This window comes from Aristolochia californica, unplaced genomic scaffold (genome assembly GCF_029961685.1).
Source record: "Aristolochia californica isolate CCGP_79_NKW_82.1479 unplaced genomic scaffold, dmAriCali1.0.hap1 SCAF_14, whole genome shotgun sequence".
Taxonomy (NCBI): domain Eukaryota; kingdom Viridiplantae; phylum Streptophyta; class Magnoliopsida; order Piperales; family Aristolochiaceae; genus Aristolochia; species Aristolochia californica.
Genome location: NW_027181815.1, coordinates 5,561,099 through 5,580,546, shown reverse-complemented (window position 1 = coordinate 5,580,546; position 19,448 = coordinate 5,561,099). Strand labels below are relative to the sequence as shown.

The following is a 19,448-nucleotide window of genomic DNA, read 5'->3' as shown; positions in this document are numbered from 1 at the left end:
CCATGGATGTCTTATACAGAAAGGAAAACAACAGAGTAGTGGTGTGAATGTAGATATACTCCTCTGGGCATACAAAAAGCAGAAAACAGAAAGAAAATCGGTGAGAAATAAAAAAATGACCATCTCACAGGGGTAACAGAGCACTGATAATAAAACAAAAAACAAATTTGTTTCTTGCTTTGCCTATTATATATGCTGCTTCCTCGAGAAGTTTTCTGGTTTTTTCTCATTTTAGTTCGATCGGGGTCCATCAAGTGTACTTCATTTGCCTTGCATATCAAGCAACCTTCGAAACCTTCTCTGCAACTCTTATGGCAAAAGAATCATGATTCTAGCTTACCGGTTCAAGACCCATGTGAGTTCTTATCACCTTTATTTATTTATTTTTCATTTATGCTTCCCGTTTTTATTTCTGGAATAGTGTCAAAATTCCGTTTCCTTTTTCATCGGGAAGAACAAATCGTCACGAAAATTATCAGTCTCTGAGATTTGTTCCTCCGTGTTAAGAATAGAAACGGAAATCTGCGTAATAATCTTTTCTGCAAATACATGAGCTGTTTTTAAGTCTCAGCTAAGGGGCATGAACTTGACCTTATTTCGGAAACAGTACCATTATTTTCTACTACAATAATGAATATTTGCGTCTTAAAAATGGTATAATTGTACAGAAGGGTGCTTTGAATGTATCTGAGAAACAGCTGTGAGGCCGTTTCTCGCTTTTGCTTTAGTAGCCAAGGCGAAAACAAAGGTAGGGATGGAGCTTTACAAGACGAATGGGTTTTTCCTCCTCTCTGTAATCTCTTCTCTCTCTCAAACGTCTACTTGCGCTGCTTAAATTAGTGTATACTGAAAAGGTATATGTATGAGAGACACTTTTTCCTTTTTCTCAATGGCTTCAGTTAAAGTGGAGCGAAATCTGGTGTTTTCCTAGGTTAAAGCAGGTTTATAGCTCAATCTCATAGGGACAGTTTTCTTCTTTTCCTTCTTTCTCTCTTCTTCTGCTTCTTATTCTATTCCTTCTCTCGCCTCTTTTCTCTTTCTTGTAGCAGTTTCTGTTTCTGAAGGGTTGCTCTCCCTTTTTTGTTTTCAAGTCTTTTTCTCCTCTTGCTTCATTGAATTATCGGTTTTTGATCCGATTTCCGACAGGGAGCGAGTCGGTGGTTCATGGGTTCTTTTCTGTGCATTGAGAAGATCTATTTTTTGCTCTCTTTTATTGAACTCATCTTGTTCTCGTCCGACTCCTCACTAGGGTTCTAACGAGAGTGTTGACGCAGCAATTTTTTGGTACGCCATAGGATACCTATTCATTTCCATGTTAGTTTCTTTCCTTGTCTAAGAATCATATTCACAAGACAAAGAACAGTTTAAACTCCTTTCTTTCTTTTCTCTTAGTTTTCCTTCTAAATCTTATATTCATCAACGAATTTTTTGGTGGGTTACAGAGATGTGGATACTGCAAAGGAACTTAACCAGAAGCATGACAAGAAATTTTTGCTGCATCTGAAAAAGCCATGAATAATAGTTCAATTAGTAGTTCTGATCTTATAGATGCTAAGCTCGAAGAGCATCGATTGTGTGGATCCAAGCAATGCCCAGGCTGCGGACACAAGATTGAAAGGAAGCCGGTACGGACGCTTCTCAGTACTGTTTTGATTTACAATTCATTACGATTCCAGATATATGGTGAAATAGAATAATTTCCACACCAGAAATGAAAGTTGTTCGTGTTTTTCTCCAGGATTGGTTGGGCCTTCCGGCTGGAGTGAAGTTCGATCCAACAGATCAGGAGTTGATCGAGCACCTAGAAGCCAAGGTTGAATCTGAGAATTCGAAGTCGCATCCTCTGATAGACGAGTTCATCCCCACAATAGAAGGAGAAGATGGGATTTGCTACACTCACCCGGAGAAACTTCCAGGTAAGCAGCTTCAACAATTGCTCCACCTTTCCTTTTACCCCTTCTTGATACTTATTAATATCTTAGAGCTCACTGGATTTTGTTATGTCAGGCGTGACGAGGGACGGTCTGAGCAGGCATTTCTTTCACAGACCATCGAAAGCATACACAACAGGAACAAGAAAGCGAAGGAAAATTCAAACAGAATGTGATCTGCAAGGGGGTGAAACCAGATGGCACAAAACGGGCAAGACAAGGCCTGTCATGGTGAATGGAAAACAAAAAGGCTGCAAGAAGATCCTAGTCTTGTATACTAACTATGGGAAACACAGAAAACCTGAAAAGACCAACTGGGTCATGCACCAGTATCACTTGGGTCAGCATGAAGAAGAGAAAGAAGGTGAGCTTGTGGTTTCCAAGATTTTCTATCAGACACAACCACGACAATGCAACTGGGACAGGAGTGCAGCGGCAGACAGCACGGACCACAGGAGGGAGAGCGGCAGTGGGAGCAGTTCATCCAAGGAGGTGGGTCATAGGGAGGACTTGAGTGGGGCTGGGATTTCAAGCTACGGCGCCATGGATATCCAGCATATGAAAGCAGACAATTTCAGCTTTGCTCCGTTTAGGAAGAGCTTTGATGAGGTAAGTACTCCGTCTTTTCTCTACAAGAAACACGTTGGAACTAAAGAGATTCCCTCTCTAAGATCTACAAACTCTCCCAACTGTTTCTGTACATCGGTTTCCATTAACAGACCACACCAAAACTTCAATCATATGATACCTCGAGGACTTCCTTCATATTTTTCATTACCCTAATTTTGGTTCCACAGATTAAGTTACCTCGAGGAAGAAGGAAGAAAACTTTTTAAAAGTTCTAAGTTTCATCAATCAACATAAAACCATGCTTAAAAAGTCTGACACTACATATCTGAAACCTGATTTCTCCCTACTACAACCCCATTTCTACTTCATGAATGGAGCCAACTCAACTGTTTCGATGAGTTTTTTCTGGTCCCAAAGTGACAGTGGATAACACTTCAACAACAATAACAATGACATCCACCTCACGTAAAATGAAAGAAGACCTAAAATAGACCTTTAAGTTGATGAAAATGGTATGAACAGAATGACAAAAACGCAAGAATGTAGAATCTGCTGGTATTTTCATATTGTCTAAACATCACCAGAAAATAAGTATTTGAAACTTGAGGGAAAAAAAGAAAAAGAAAACCAGGTTATTTTCTTACCTTTTACTTGAAAAAAATCTTACAAAAATTCCTCTGCAGTGTGTAGTAAATCCATCTTCATCATCTTCTTAACGTCATTACCAGTAAATATATGAGATCCTTCGATTAAATCCGCATAATACTCACCATGGAGGAGAAGAATCAAAGGAACCATAATCTGTTTTCCTTTTCCATGTCCATTACAGGTGGGAGTGGGAGAAGCTTCAAAGGGAAGGGAAGCCTCGTCGCGCACGTGCGAGGAGCATGAAGATCACGAGCACGAGAGGCTACATCACGTGAGCCATGAGCAACAGCACCACCAAGTTGCAACAACAGCCTTCCATGTCAGTCGGCCGTCAAATCCCATTTCTGCCATCATCTCTCCTCCTCCGCTCCACCAAACGTCCATTGTTCTCGATGATCCCTATCAACACGTCTCCAGAATAATTCTCCAAAATGAGAAATTTCAGGTACTTTCAAATTCCCGTTTTACCTTTCATTGCTATATGAAAAATAATGGAATATCATTTTAGTATTTTCTCCGAAAATTTACTGGTTCGATCATGGCCAAAGTACAGAATGTTTTGCCTTGTATAACCGATTGAGTCGTAGGCCGTTGTCATCTATCTGACAAGGGTAAATATTCGATCCAATATCTTAACCAGCATTAATCCAGTCGTTCTTGTATAGGAGAGAGAATCTAATGGTACTAGGAGAATGGTGATATATGAAAAAAAAAAAAAATTCTTTGTTTCTTAGTCTGTTTTTCTCTTTTTATCCTCTTTTTCACATTTTCTTATATAGATTAATTTTAAACTGGGCGGGTTTTGCAATGACAGCTTCAACAGCACCACCATCATAAACTGGCTCAAAGATCAACAGGCCTGGAAGAACTGATAATGGGGTGCACATCTGCTGACATGAAAGAAGTAAGTTGAACTTTTGACTCTGAAATCTATGGACTTGGATGCCATGTAAACACAACCAAGATCAGACAAAAAAAACTACAGCGGAAGCTTAAAAAGGAAATTGAAAAGGAAGACAAACCCGACATTTCTTTTGACATTGGATGAAGAGATAATAAGAACTCTTTTTAGTCTTTTACTTTTGCTCATTTTCCTGTGGGTTCTGGTGATGATGACTGCTCAGAGTAGTAGTCCAATAAAAGCACTAGGTAGGATACTGTAGAACTTAAGCCAAGGCCAACAAAGTGTAAAAGGAGACTGGATAACAATAGTTTATTCAGGATGAGCCTCAAACTGGCACAAAATTTGGAAATTCGATCATAGAGAAGCGCCTACATATACCAAAGTAAGATTCTGGAGCTTGCTAATAGTACTTTTAGTGGCTCAATCTCTATCTTGTATTTAAAAACCATGGTTTTCTTCTAAAAGAAACATGATTAATGAATTCCAAGTCTTTCAGAGTTGTTTAATTCTTGTTTTTAGAGCGTGAGCCACCCATGATAGCTTCCAGCATATCAGTGAAGATATCATCTGCATCTATGCTGATTTTGCTAAATAGAATGGCAAATGAGAGAAGAAAAAACAAATACAGAATACGATCTTCTTGGGAGGGAAGGAAAAAAGATCTGGTGATTTTCTCATAGACAGAGCGACTGGAATAATGCAGAGACAAAAATGTGTCTCTTGCTCTTATTGGATGTAACAACCACATCCAAAATATCAAGTCTTCTGTTTTTGGGACTTTCTGTTTTTTTTTTTTTTTTTTTTTTTTATGGGCAAGAGATCAATTATATTTGCCAAAGGTAGTCAAGAAGATTGTTCACCAGGAAATGGGAAAGGGAGCAGAAAACCAAGGTTGCTTAGACTTTCTTGCACAACAGAAATATGTTTTGTAGTGTCATTCTGGTGTTAGAGAGGCAGGAACCGGAAGGAAAAAAACAGAACCCTTCATTTTTTATAAAGAAGATGACAACAGAACCTTTCGTTTCTTTTGAAACAAGAAAAAGTGCGGAGGTCGAGCTTTTTTTTCTTTTTTTTTTTGTGTGTGGGGGTTCCCTTTTTAGACTATCTACCAAAGAAAAATCAAGAACCCATCTCGGTCTTTGCAAAAAAAGACAGAAAACGAAGGAAAACCATGTATCCTTTTTTATAAATAACTCACTTGGGAGAATTGGAAAAGCGATTCATTTCTACTATTCATCATGTATACTTCTGTATCGAATGCATTAAAATTACACTATCTCATGATTTCACGAACGCACATCTTGCTGCTGCAGGAATCATCAATGCCAAACCCTCAAGAGGCGGAATGGCTGAAGTACTCCTTCTGGCCTGATCCTGACAACCCCGATCATCATGGGTAGGAGCACTGAAGAGGAACTATAAACAGTCGCCAACATCATCATCAGAACTCTAAATGATCCCTGCAGCTCCTTCCAAAAGCGAAGAAGCCATAGGCGCTTCAAGGCCTTCTTCATTTCTTTCTTCGAAGGGTTCTGGATAAGTTTCTGATGGCTCATTCAATTGATCTAACTGTACAATAGACCAAGTTGGAAAAGAGGAAAAAGAGCAAGAAGGCAAAAAGAAAAGGAGAACGACACAAAAAGCAAAGCAGCAATTGCTGAAAGTAGAAGGGAAGCCAAATGCAGAAATCCAAGATATCATGCATGAAAATCATGGCGGCCATCATTATATCTTAACCATCTTATATTATTATTATTATTATTTTTAATTTTTTATCATTATTGCCTTTTATATTATTCTTCCTTATGTTCAAACACATAAACCGAAAGGTTCCTGCTACCGATGTTCCCGCCAAACGTCCAGTTTTCTGAAGCTTTTAGGGGGTTCAGACTTCAAAGTCAGTTATTTTTTTGTTTCTTTGTTAAGATGTCTATGTGGATCTACTCCATCGTCAATTTTGAATGCCAAAACTTCACTCTTGACTTTAAATCGTATTAATAAAAGCAAACATATTTTCTCTCAAAATTTTCACTATCTCGCGTTCTTTGTTAAAACTTTTTATGGAAATGGTATTTTAGCCCTTGATTGAAACTAGTTCTTCCGCTCCTGAATGAGAAAGGACCCGTATGACCTCCCTATCTTATTATTTCTGGTGTCAAATTTGTGGGTTTTTCGAGTGATTTCCCAGATAAAATTTGGGAGACCAGACAACTATTTTTTATTTTCTTTTAGAGAACCCAGAAACGTTATAAAAGCTAGCTCGGCAAACTGCTCTTCATGTGAGCGCAGAGGAAGTTAGGCTTCAGTGACTGTTTCCGTAACAGAACTCACATTCTTACGTATTGCCTTTAGCTTCTGTTTCTCGGAAAAGAATGTCTCTTTATGCTTTATTCTATTCCAAACGCAAGCTTTTCCTCAGTAGCATGGCAATGCGCTTGTTTTAGGAGGAAGAGAGAGAGAGAGACGTTATGGTGGATCTGACGTGCATGAAAGGCAGCAACGTGGTTTGGTATCTGATCTCAGGCATTACGCACCTTCATTGCAGTTTCTTAAGGAATAAAGAGCACCAAGGAACGAGCATAAAATACTCTTTAAATTGTGAAAATGACTCAAAGATTTGTGCTGATCTTTGTCTTCTTATATAAATACGAAAGGCGATTGATTTTCCGTGCATGAGATATCCTCTTGGTACAATAACAAGTCGCCATGATTAATTCCGATGAATAACACTAATGTTCTCTGACATGATTCTGCTACAGGTAAATGGGTAAGGTTGTTTGATTAGTCTTGGAGTAATTCTGAAGCTTCCCATGTCATATTCATGATGGGACTAGAAAAATATTCGTGAGGTATGATATCTGCATTGGAGTTTACTATTTTGTTAAATGTTGACATGGAATTTATGTTAGGACATTCTTCTCAATGTGGATTGCCGATTGGGTGGATGCACCTTAGATCTGGCTTTTAATTAGTGACACAGAAAACTCAGGCAAAAGATCTATCAAGAACAGATGCATCTTAAGAAGTAAGGCAGCCTTGGTATTGAGAATCTTCTGAAACACTGAAAGAGAAATTCTTGGAAACGCTTCTGCTGACAAAATGCTACATACATACGAAATACATCTCCCTGTAGACCTTAATATTCAGTAGGGATGGCATCTAGCTTGAACCAGTTGTTCCTGTTAATTTAATGAAAAAGAAACAAAGAGAGAAGAACACAGATTAACCAGTGTAGTAGTTCATTGAATAAGTGGAACCAGAAAATAAGGTGAAGGAAATAGAGAGAAACAATTGCTGGTGGTGGACTACCAACCAAACTAGCTGCTTCTGTCTCCCGAATGTCGATTGCTAATTAACTCTGGTGGTATTGTTAAGAACTTGCTGGGCAGGAGGCTGATGAATAATCCGTTCAATCTTTCTCTTTTTGCATTACATTAGCTTTTTTAAGCTTTATTTGGAGCCGTAGTACTGGAATGGGGACTTTTCACTGCAACCAAGAGATCTTCCCCACCTAGGAGGGCCAGAGGGAATAGAATGTCAGAGAGTGTCTATTTCCACATGCAATAGAAAAGTATGCTCTGTCTCGTTCACTATAAAAATTCTGAAATTGATTTCTTTCACTTTATGGAAGACTGCGGACGGATGCTTTGGAAGAGTATCAAACGTTAGGCTGCAGATTTGGTTGCATAAAGAAGTTGCAAGCAGAATTGGGTTAGTGGGAGAGGGAATAAGAGAACATGGACTCCCTTTTTCTTGATTCTGCTTCACAGGAAGACCCACTTTTAGAGTTAAAACTTCCTCGTTTCTTCATTTTCCCTTATAGTTTGGCTTTCTGGGAGTTACGCTTTAAACATCCATTTTCCAGTACAGTGATTTTGCAGGGAAGTCTCACGATCTTCTGTTCTACGCATAAACTACACTACATTAAATCAAACTCGAGCAACAAGATATTAACAGTAGCAAACATATCTTTGCATGGTTTACGTACTTTTTGGAACCATGTTTTCTTCTTTCGGATAAAAGTGGCATATCAGACTCATGCATATTGAGCAAGTTTTCTTTTCCTCTTTCCCGGCGTAAAAAAATTGAACTGGGTAGTGTTTTTTGTCATCTGGTCCAGATTATCTTCGACCCAATCGAGTATTTCTGGTGAAGGGGGAGGAGGTGAGCGGTGGTTAGAATAATCTCATATTGATCGAGTGTTTATATTTGAGATGGAGAGACGATCCAAAGGGGGGAACAAACTCTGGGTGCTGGATCCAAATGGAGTGAGATGGAGACCACGAATTGCAGGAGTCGAATCAGTCAGACGAGTCAAATCCGGCCTAAGTAAAGCCGTTGAAAGGGGAAGGATGTCTAGGCTGGTTGAACGTTCAAAGGTGATTACTCTTTAGCCAAAAAGGAAAAGAGAACCATTAGGTTATTTTTATTACACACAAAGTCGGTTCTCCTGGAAAGCTACAGACGAATGCAGAGAACTTACGAATATTTGAATTTCGCACATCGTTTAAACAATTTGCAGGAATTGGATTGAAGTGAATTCAAACTTGATTTGCGTTCTTTAATTTTATGCTTGATGGCGGACTTCAATTCAGCTCATGAATGAACAATCATGTACTAGTCTTGCTTTCGAAAAAGCTGGACTCTGTGTTAAATCTGGCTAAGAATCTGGTCCACAAGTGATTGAGCCCATGGTATTGTTTTCGTGTGATACGTAAGCTCCTAGAGGCCCATAAGATAAACACTTGTTTCCTGAATCACGGATGAGTCCACCTGAGGTCATGATCTACTGAAAAATTATTGTTGGCTCTTGCATTCAAGGGCAACCAGGCATTATATTTGTCAATTGACACGACGAATCGGTTCAGTGGTGACGAGTGACGACACCGTTCCGGGGATTAGGTGAGTCACAGCCACGAGTCGACGATGGAGAAACCAAGGCGGAACCTCCGGCCTTGTTACAGGAGGAGACGGACGGGAGTGAGGACAGAGACTGATTAGAGGAAGAGACGCGGATAGATCGGATTAGATGAAATTGAGAGCGTCGACGAGTAGACATTGGAAACTGCCATAATGCGGCAGAAAATACTACTTCTCTTCTTCGTCTTTTTCCTCGTTATTCTCGCGCTCTCCATCTCTCACCGGGTTTGTTTTCTTGGTGTATTATCTTTTAGTAACTCTCATTTCCCTTTTTTTTTTTTCTTATTTGTTTTCCTGGGATATTTTTAGGCTGGATCCTGGATATCTAATTCGATGATACGTTTTTGTGTGTGTATCTCTCTCTCTCTCTCTCTCTCTCTCTCTCTCTTAATTTGTTCGTGTGAATTGGTCGTAATTGAGGGTACATTGAGTACCCGAACAGAATAATTTGTGAATCTCCGTTTGGGCGTTCTGCTTATTTGGGAATTTGGACGAAATTGGAATCTGCGGTTTTTCGGTCATTATGGGTTATTATGGGTTCCTTTCTTGCAGGAACTTTTTCCTTTATAAAAAATTATGAGGAATAAGAACGCGGACAATAAAATTACTTTCTTGCAAAGGTGTTTCAGATTGTCCGACATGGGAGTGCTTATGGAATATAATCCTTCCATTCCAATTATTGACTCTTACTACCTTCGTCATGAATTGTCTCCTAAGTCTGATATTTCTTTTGTAATTGTTGAAACTCTGTTTTTCGACTTTCTTCCTCTAATATGAACTAAAGTTCTTTATCTATTGTTTTTTTTATGTCACTCTCATTATGGATCACAAGCCTTGTGGGGGTGGAAAAGAGTTTATAGAATCCAGAAAATTCCGAGAGTGGTGATATATCACTAAACTCTGAAACGTCTTCATGCCATGGAATCGATGCATGTTTATCATTCTATATGAATTTTTATATTTAATGTTGTAGTCTCATTTTCTTACTTGAGATTTTCTCTGTACCAGTCAAATGTCTCAGAATGTTTCTAAAACATTCTTTTGCCTTTAGGATGAAATTGAGGTCGAGATAGATCCAGAAATTACTCACAGGGTTTACTTAGATGTTGATATTGATGGACAGCATGCCGGTAAAAAGTTCCCTCCTAATTTTAATTTTAATTTTTTTAGATTAAATGATTATAATCATAAAATTTAATCTTTTGTTCTTTACCTAAATTATTCTTCATGTAATATTTTCTTAACTGCTATTTGACTATTGTCTTCTAGAGAGATCTTCTCTCACTGTTCATTTGTTATTGACTATGGGGAAGTGGCTGGCAAGTAATTTATGATAAATGCTTTTTCTCTGGATTACACCTCATGGAGTTGTAGTTAGATAATTTTTGAAAAATCGTGCATAAAATCTAGATTTCTGTCAATAATAGATCTTTTTTATCAAATCTGGATAAGCTATGTAATTTTTCAATTGGACTTGCTATCACTCTCTCAATTTAGGAATGAACCAGGAGTTGATCAAATATAGCTCTTAACTGAGCGTGAAAACTCGAATCACTGTATGCAAGAGTTGAACTAATATAACTTTCTCATATAAACTAGTGAGCAACAAGCAACATTGAATATAAATTTATGAAAACTTATGTCATAATATAGAATGTTGACTGTGACAACCATGTTATTCTGTGTTTTGACTTAGGCGTGCACAAAATTCTCACAGTCCTAAATTTATACTAAAGAAAAATCAAGCAAAACCCTCATTAAACATTGATTTCCCATGGATTTCTCAAAAGATTTTAGTCACATCTTTACCATAAACCTGTTTCATGGCTTCCACTTATGCGTGAGGCAGTTAGAGTAGCTGCAAGATAAGTGAATTTTTCTATGAGGGCCAGACCCCAGGGTTAGATCTTCATCAGGGAAGGGGAGAAAGGTAGCTAAAATTGATTTTCTTTACAAAGTCTATGTCTTGAAACTTTTGATGGATCTTGCTCTCTCTTGTACTCTATTACTTAAAAAGTAGCCAATTCAAGGTCTCAAAGATGAGCTTAACTTCTGGTAGCAAAAATTTAAATCCCAAGTGATAAATATCATAGCATCTTCCATTGCCTAATTGACTACTATCTAGGAATGTCAGTTGTTAGATAGTCTTGTCTTTGCAATGAAGTGAACAAGGCTTTGAAAATTTTGAGAATGTCAAGATCTTTGGAAAGTGTGCAGTCAATTTACCTAATTACTTGCTTTCACTTTAATGTATTTGAGGAGTTGAGGTCAAGTGGGAGCATGGTCTGATGGAGAGTCTTCTATTTGTTTATCTGCGAAATGGGAAATTGTGGAGCTACTTTGTGAATCTTGCCGTCGAAAAGTTAGTAGGGATTTAGGAAGTAATGGAAGCACAAAGGTTTTAGGCATATTTAGCACGCTGATATCCTGAAACTGGACTCAAGGACTTGTTAGAACCATTGTCTGAATGTGAGTCTGTTGGATCTAATGGTGTTTTGGTAAATTTTTTAAATATTTTTCAAATGACACAAGAGTTTGAAGTACTAAGCTTTTATCTAAACTGGCACTTCTGGCCAATATCTGCGACGTCTATTTGTAGTTTCACTTCTTGAGGTATGTATGGGCTCACATGTTAATTCACTGAACTATGGATGTGGTTGACGTTAATTCTTAACTTGTGGACTGTCCTTGTTGTTTATCCTAATAAATTCTTATGCCCGTTTCAACCAATTGGCATGAGATCTCCATGTGTCAGATGGACAATAGATTTTCAGTATTGCAAAGTATGCTTTCTTTTCTGAGGTATTGGGTTCAAATGTCGGTAGGGGAAAGGGCTGCAGCATATGCATTTGTAATTAACATTAAAAATTAAATCACCTTTTTTTGGTTCTTAAAAGTGAATTATCTGCAGGTAGAATTGTTATTGGTCTATATGGCAACGTGGTACCAAAAACTGTTGGTATGTTCACATCACTTGCTCTATTATACTTGATTTCATTTTCTTAGTGGCTTTTAATTGTTGCAAATTGTTGTTGGTAGAATTTAATAGAATAAAATTCTCTCCAGGAATCTCTCACTAATCTTTAGCTTCTGATATTGTCCATATTACGTTCATCACATGAAACTCTTCTATACTCTGAAATTGATGTATCTTTTGCTTCTCTCTGTTCTAATATTTAAAGAGCTTTTAAGTGAGAAGCATTGGGAAAGGGAGAGATGTTGTCTGAAGTCTGAAGATGGCATTTGCTAAAATTCCAACTATATTCACAATTTTTTACGAGACTGAGAAAGTAGCTTTTTGAAAGAAAGATCTAAATCTTCCCAAGGAACTGATATTGCAATTGGATGTACCTGACCATACTAATGGTTCTGGCATGTTTCTGAGCCTTAAGCCTCTAGCCATCTGTCTGCCCAAATTCTGGAAGAATGATATTACTTAGAAAATACCTAGAAGAAGGATATTCTTAACTTCTTGCATGAGAAACATAAACTGGAAAAGAACATGAAGTAGAGTGGTAAATATGGTTGCAAAAAATAGCGGGAGAAATGTCTAAGAAAAAATTGAATAAAATAAGCTGAGCTACGTATGATATTTTTTAATAGAATTTTTGAAACTATCTACAAAAGGACAAATGAAAATTAACATATAATTTTTGTTGACTCTTCTTGACATTTTTCATAGATTTTGCTTTGTTTTTTTTTTTTTTTTTTTTCACATCCTGAATATTATCTTCTGATACGCCATATAAATTTTTTGGAAGACTTAATGTGAAGTCTAGCATGAACTGTAACTCATGATAGCATGGTGTGATTTGAAATTTACTTGCCTAAAAACAATGAGAAATAAATAAAACTTATTTTTGTTAATTACATAAGAAAGTTCTTAGCTTAACATGTTTAATAGGTTTGTCATGTTACTTGGATAATTTTACTCAAATGTGCGTATTGGACCTTCTAGCTTGTCTGACAAAGTTTCCTTTGGTTTTGCAGAAAACTTTAGGGCACTTTGCACAGGTACTTCCGAGCATCTAAATTTATTATTATTATTATTATTATTATTATTTATTATTATTATTATTATTCTATAACATTGTTGTTACCATTTTTATTATTATATGAAGCATCTTGCAGTTGTAGGTTTCCCTTGCACGATGGAAAAATCCAGTTGTATTGTCATCTGAATTTGGCATTCAAAATTGTAGGGGTAATGGGGAAGGGCCATAGTCGGAAGAATTTACACTACAAGGGAACACCATTTCATCGCATTATTTCTGGGTTTGTAATACAAGGTGGAGACATCATTTATGGAGATGGGCGAGGAAGTGAATCAATATATGGTGGCACCTTTCCTGATGAGAACTTCAAAATTAAGCATTCATATGCAGGTCCTTGTTCATTTTTAATTCGTTGCTTTTTTGTGGAATCCTAGGTTTGGTGGTAGGAAGATATTTACTGTCCTTGGGCTTTGAAATATTTTTGTACTGGCTGTCTTTGCATGTCATCTGTGGTTCAATATGCTTGGCAAAATCAGCACGATTTCATTGCAGGAGTTGGTTTTGTCCTAAAAAATTAAAACCTTGCATTATCTTTTTTTTTTTTTTTTTGAGTAAAAAAACCTTGCATTATCTTCACTACCATTATTGTTAAAGAGATTTATTTATGAGTTTTCTGCTGTTTATTTTCTTGGAGGCATAAAAGCTTTATTGCATGATCAGTCCCTGGACATATGATTTACAATTGTTCTTTTCATTAGGGCTGTCTGCTATATTTGCAGGACTAGGGATGACAATAAGGTGGTCTGGTTTAGGTTTTTAAAAGCCCAACCATACCTTGCAACCCCACCCAGCAGCCTTGTCCCTTCCCGCCCCGGCCTGTGATGGAGTTGATTTTTCATATCCATCCCCACCTTGCAACCCCATCTCCAACCTACCTTGTGATGAGGTTGATTTTTCAATCCTGTCCACCCCACCTTCCCATTCTTTTAGAGTCTGACCATTTCCTGGTTTCTGTGCTGATCTTGAAAATTCTACATGTTTTCCCCTGAATGTTATTCCCGCAGTCATGGTGCCAATGCTAATCATCATTGATATAAAAAAATTCTCTGTTGAATATTCTTTACTTCTCCTTTAGTGCCATCTAAGAAACCCATTCCATAGGAAGTTGGAATGACTTCCTCCCGTTTCTAGTTCAAGTTGATCAAGTCTTTGTAATGAAAATGTCCACAATTATTTGTCTGTTTGCATAAATTACCATATACAATCAGAATAAGATATTGAGTTCTCTTGAGAGAGAATTTTTTATCTGTCAAGATACTTGTGTTTATTTTCATAATGAATTAAATAATGCATACCTTCATAGGGACTGCTGCTAAAATCTAATTCTGAACTAATAAGCAGTGCAACTAGACTTTAGCACCAGTGTTGTAAAACCCATGTTGGACCGGCTGGTTGAACCAGGTTCAATTGGACCCGGTCCCTTGTCTGGGTTGGAGGTCTTATTGACTCTAGATTGTCTCAAAACTCGGCTGGTTTTGCTGCTTTAATTGGTGAATCACATGACCTGGCCGGTCAATTGTGTCACACACCCATTGGACTAGAGGTGTAGAGCATGGGGGAACTTCGGTGGGGGGGAAGAAGAATCAGCAATGGGGATGTGTCTTGTCTGTTGATGGTGGCCAGGCCTGACCTCTTTTCTTGCTGCTGGAACCAGAACAAGGGGAGGAGTGGCGCCCGCCACCCCCTGCTCTCTACAAATCCGTTTAAATATGCAGAGAGAGGGGTGGGGAGTACCACTCCTCTCTTTTTCGAAAAACTATCGACGAGGGAAGGATGTAAAATGTGAAGCATGTGAAGGGGGGAGGGCCTTTCTGTAACCCGGAAGCAAAATTTTTATTTTTTGTTTTTGAATTTAATTTTTTGTTTTTTGAACTGGACCTGATCTGTTTTAATAACATTGTCTAGCACATTTAGTTGGACACGTCATTCCACAGGGAAATATTTTCTTCTATACGTTTCCATAATGTTGCTTCAGATATGCTATGAAGCTGGTACAAGTATTTCTGATCATTTGGTTGAGATGAAACTTTGTTATCTTATTGTCCAAAACCCGTGTCTGATGCTGTTAGTTGACTTCTCAGCCATACAAATCCCTTTCAGGTGTTGTCTCTATGGTTAACACAGGACCGAATTCCAACGGATCACAATTTTTTATAACCACAGTGAAGACTAGCTGGTAAGACTCTTCTCAGGTACATGGCAGCAATTGCTCTATGTAAAATAAATCAGTTTTTACGTGCTTGTCTAATTTACGGTTGTCTAGGCTGGATGGTGAACATGTGGCCTTTGGCAAGGTGATTCAAGGGATGGACACTGTTTATGCAATTGAAGGTGGAGCAGGGACTTACAACGGAAAACCAAGAAAAAAGGTTGAAATTGTTGATTCAGGGGAGATACCAATGAGCGAATGGAACGAGGATAGCTAGTTTACTGGCAATCTTTTGGAAGTAGTGACACGGAGGCAACAGGTACGTGAATTCAGATGCAAATGCACTTATCAAAAGCTAGGTGCAGTGCGGTTTCTCTGAAGCCTTTGCTCACTTAACCTGTCTCAACCAAAGATTAGATTCTATGTTTCATCCCTAGCATACTCTTGTGGTTGTCTGTAGATAAACGTTTGTAACATTTTGAGGATAATTTAAATCTCGAGCAGGAAGTTGTTGTATTAGGTAATGTCGATCCGGTGTGGCAGAACAATGAAACGAAAGAGAAACAAAAGACTCTTTTGTCTTTTGTGGGTTGTCTTGTATCTGGATTTCATGGTGGTTTTGTACTATTAGTTTAATTATTTCCACCCTCTAACCCTATCTCTACTCTGTGATGCAAGAGTTTGGTTTTCTATTCTACGTTTACACCTTTAAATCCCAATTCTTGTGCAACAATGAGATTACTTTTTTAGCTCTATGTTACCTTGCAACTTTTCATATTCCACAATGGAGTTGATTTTAATGATGTTCATATCTTACCTCATCCGGTTGTTCTACTGGGTCATGTCAAGATTTTTCATCCTTTCAATTTTCATCATTATTAACCCAAACGAAAATTTGAAGGCTAAGCTCTAAGACACAATATCAATACGACACCCACTTTCTAATGAACAATTGATAAAAGGATAAATTCTATGGAGAAAAATAAATTCGTACAAAGTAACATTTAAATGGTCCCTGAATGCTTACGTGATAGGTTGTCCCGAGAATTTTAGCTACCCATTCGACTTGGCCGTCTCAGTTCCTCTGTTGGAGAGAAGAAGAATTCTTCCTTAGGGTAGTTTTAAAGTCAAAACAGATTACAGACTGTTTGTGCACTTGATTCATAATATCCCCATAAAGAAGACCGATTCTCTAATCCAACGTTGGACAAATTTGGCTATATTGAAGAGTTGAATTGGAATCAAGCTGTTCTTCATTATGAAACCTCGGTGACAGCTTTAATGGCGACCCATGTTCCCTTGCTTCGTTCCAAGCTCACCAGTTATTACCAGAGGCCCCATCAAATACTTTCGGTGGCAGACCGATGCTTATGTTTTGAACTGTAGGCCGATGATAAGATCCGAACTGTAAAACCAGGCCCCCATAACCCGAGGTAACCATTTAAGATGAGAAGTCTGATGCTACACCCAATTCATTGCAGTTAGAACAGGAAGCCACCTGCCACCGTTGTAAACTGGGTTTGTGGATTTGCTCGTTGAATCTTCGGACAAGGGATAAGCAACAAGCAAAGTGAAATGATTTGGGGGATTTGTTCGATTTAAGATTCCGTAATCACAGCTTCTCGGGGTGGGGTATCGTGAATTTCCAGAATCATTCTGACTTGGCCGATTCATGTTATGCACTTAACAGCATGAGCTAATCAAGTTCTGAGAATAACCGAATATAGTTCTAAACGGTAATGGTAATTTTAAAAATATAAAAAAGGAAAATAATGGATGCAAATTAATGAAGAGGAGGCGGTACTACTGTATGAGGGACTGGGAAGAGGGGAAAGTGATTTCTCTGAGCTGTTTACAACCTAAATTTCTTTTCAGTTGACAATGGACACTTCTCTGAAAGCTCACGCCTCCGGACTCCATTGTATCCAGCTTTCACCTTTTTCCTTACTTCAAGGCAACTCGGGCTGGCCTCTTATTGCTTCACCTCCTTCACTTCATTTCTTCCCGAAAAAACACCTCTTTGCTTCAATTCCGCGCGCCCTCTGCCTCATCAGCCTTGACTGATTGAACAGAGGAAGCCTTGTACTTAACGTAGAGGGCATGAAGTAATAAATATTAGAAGGAGACAACAATAAAATACTTCTGTCATTGATTAACCCACCAACCTTTGTTACAGAAAATAAATACCAGTAATCTCATGGAGTTCTGCTTTGAGGCTTGACATTATTCGTCTGTTTTAGATCAGCTGAGCCACACACCACAGGTCCTGCTGCAGGGATCCTCAGGCAGTTGATATTGATCGGTGTTCCGAGACACTCTGGCGGAGGTCTCTGCATATAACTTCCGGGAATGCAGTTTCCAATGAAATCAAAACCAAAATTTCTAGCATTCCCACAGTCTTGGGTAAACCCAGAAAAGAAATTGTAGGAAACAGTTAGATTGAGAAGGTTTTTCAGAGAACAAATAATGTCAGGGATGACACCGGAAAAGTTGTTATGGGCGAGATTAAGAACTTCAATTTCTGATAAGCAGGCCATTATATCCGGCAAGTGTCCGCTCAATGAATTGAAGCTGACATCCAGAAGCTCGATCTCGGATAAAAGTCCTACCCCTTCTGGAATGCAACCTGTTAGCTTGTTGTTGAGGAACAAAATCTCCTTGATTCTTGGACCCATGTAACCAAAACTAGCAGGAATGCTCCCAACGAATCTGTTATTGGCCAAGTTGATCACTGAGGCAGGCGAGTTTCCCAGACTCTGGGGAATTTGCCCATCAAACAGGTTATTGTTGAGGAAGATTGCATCAAGATTTTTGTTGAAGAGCCCTTCGGGGAGGGAACCCGTGAAGTGGTTGAATCTGATGTCGAGATAAATGAGGCTAGGTAGCAGCAGAGTGACGCTTGGAAAAGGCCCCGAAAACTGGTTGTTGCTCAGGTCTAGCTCCGACAGATTCTCAAGGTCTCTAAAACTATCAGGGACGGTTCCTGAAAACCTGTTGCTGTTAATGTGGAACACTGTAAGATCGAAGAGGAGAGAGAGCTCCCTGACCAGACAACCTTTCAAATTAGCATGATTGAGATCTATGGCCGCAACAAAGAGGCCGGAAGGCATTGATTCCACAAGCTGAGAACAGAAGACTCCTTTGTAGGAACAAACATCCGGACCAACCCAACTGTTCAAAATCCCCGACGGGTCCTCCGTGATAGCAGATTTCCAAGCTTGTAGAGCCGTGTAAGCTCCAGAAAGCCTGGAATTTGGAGACCCAGAAGACCCAGAAAATCCAGAAGGCCCTTGGCTGGTAATACCTCCCCCAACCCAGAAACCCCCGCTTTGAAATGAACCACCTCCAACTGCAACTCCTCCACTGTAATACGCCTTCGACGAGACGACCTGCAGGAGGAGAAGAGCTAGAAACCAGCTCCTCCCCATGTTGTGAAACCAAAGGGAAAAATTTCTTTATTTGGTTAACTACGTCCCCAAGCTGCAGAAAGAGATCCGACTTGGAGTCCAGGTCTGGCTCATTTCAGTTGACATCTTTTAAGTGGCCTTTGCTGGCCAGGTGTTGCGCATGGCAACCTCAACGCAGTCGCTTAGGAGGGAGCTTAAGAGCTTTAAAAGTAGGATAAGCATGAAATCTTGTTTATACCATTCTGGTCAGAAATTACCTCCCATAAAACAACAGGAAGAAAGAAAAAGCTGAGGAATTAAGAGAAAGGTACCCGTCCAAAACTCACAAAAATTTGCTTTGCATATTGTGGAGAAATGAGTGATGTTCCCCACAACGAAAGAAGAGGGTCATGGGTGTTCTTTCATTGGTGTTTAAGGGTCTTGCAAAATCTGCAGGTTGGCCAAGCAAATACCTTCAAATCAGGTAAGTAATCCTTCCAAGCAAACATCTGGTTTCCTTCACTTTTCTAAACATGTGTCTGAACTCAATGATTCATGAACATGTACCAATTATCCCTCTGGCAGGCACCATGTGCCACTACCTCGGTTATAACTCTATATACCCTTTGACTGAGTGGGAAGGAATCCCAAGTGGGTTTCTGCATTGAGTGGTAAGCAATGACCTCAACATGACCACTATTTCTCACCTGTTTTAGAAGAGGGGGCTGGTCAATTCCTCTAATTATCTAATTGGGGTAAGAAATCTTATTCTATTTTCATTCCATTTAAAAAACAATTAATAAAAAATCAAGTAAACAAGTAAAATTGACGCCCCTAAGATGGAATTGCGAATGATGTAACAATATGGAAAATAGTATCGATTTG

The 19,448-nt window shown here is 38.7% G+C and overlaps 3 protein-coding genes across 4 annotated transcripts; 2 read left to right on the top strand and 1 right to left on the bottom strand.

The window, feature by feature from the left end:
* The first annotated feature begins 797 nt into the window (after positions 1–797).
* On the top strand, positions 798–6,028 carry LOC137949605 (NAC domain-containing protein 75-like). 2 transcript variants are annotated; one of them, XM_068795700.1, is made up of 7 exons: positions 798–854; positions 1,443–1,625; positions 1,739–1,916; positions 2,008–2,540; positions 3,331–3,594; positions 3,964–4,053; positions 5,367–6,028. In XM_068795700.1, exons 2-7 carry the CDS (start codon positions 1,512–1,514, stop codon positions 5,451–5,453), a joined length of 1,266 nt encoding a protein of 421 aa, XP_068651801.1. In that variant the 5' UTR covers positions 798–854; positions 1,443–1,511; the 3' UTR covers positions 5,454–6,028. The 2 variants fall into 2 exon arrangements, with proteins under 2 accessions (XP_068651801.1, XP_068651799.1); XM_068795698.1 differs by lacking the exon at positions 798–854 and adding an exon at positions 1,121–1,284.
* Positions 6,029–8,935: 2,907 nt separating this feature from the next.
* On the top strand, positions 8,936–15,835 carry LOC137949606 (peptidyl-prolyl cis-trans isomerase CYP21-1-like). The gene is made up of 7 exons (XM_068795701.1): positions 8,936–9,198; positions 10,025–10,103; positions 11,885–11,932; positions 12,964–12,987; positions 13,176–13,358; positions 15,129–15,204; positions 15,292–15,835. The coding sequence occupies exons 1-7, from the start codon at positions 9,127–9,129 to the stop codon at positions 15,452–15,454; spliced, it is 645 nt and encodes a 214-aa protein (XP_068651802.1). The 5' UTR covers positions 8,936–9,126; the 3' UTR covers positions 15,455–15,835.
* Positions 15,836–16,611: 776 nt separating this feature from the next.
* Positions 16,612–18,675, bottom strand: LOC137950372 (leucine-rich repeat extensin-like protein 6). Its single transcript, XM_068796808.1, has one exon. The coding sequence runs from the start codon at positions 18,603–18,605 to the stop codon at positions 17,373–17,375; it is 1,233 nt and encodes a 410-aa protein (XP_068652909.1). The 5' UTR covers positions 18,606–18,675; the 3' UTR covers positions 16,612–17,372.
* Between the last annotated feature and the right edge of the window lie 773 nt (positions 18,676–19,448).

Excerpts from the sequence above, each read along its gene's own strand:
- LOC137949606 (XM_068795701.1), top strand. The coding sequence starts at position 9,127 with ATGCGGCAGAAAATACTACTTCTCTTCTTCGTCTTTTTCCTCGTTATT. Across the intron at positions 10,104-11,884 it reads TATTGATGGACAGCATGCCG|GTAGAATTGTTATTGGTCTA; the intron begins GTAAAAAGTTCC and ends AATTATCTGCAG. Across the intron at positions 13,359-15,128 it reads AATTAAGCATTCATATGCAG|GTGTTGTCTCTATGGTTAAC; the intron begins GTCCTTGTTCAT and ends AATCCCTTTCAG.
- LOC137950372 (XM_068796808.1), bottom strand. The coding sequence starts at position 18,605 with ATGGGGAGGAGCTGGTTTCTAGCTCTTCTCCTCCTGCAGGTCGTCTCG.
- LOC137949605 (XM_068795700.1), top strand. The coding sequence starts at position 1,512 with ATGAATAATAGTTCAATTAGTAGTTCTGATCTTATAGATGCTAAGCTC. Across the intron at positions 1,626-1,738 it reads ACAAGATTGAAAGGAAGCCG|GATTGGTTGGGCCTTCCGGC; the intron begins GTACGGACGCTT and ends GTTTTTCTCCAG. Across the intron at positions 4,054-5,366 it reads CATCTGCTGACATGAAAGAA|GAATCATCAATGCCAAACCC; the intron begins GTAAGTTGAACT and ends TTGCTGCTGCAG.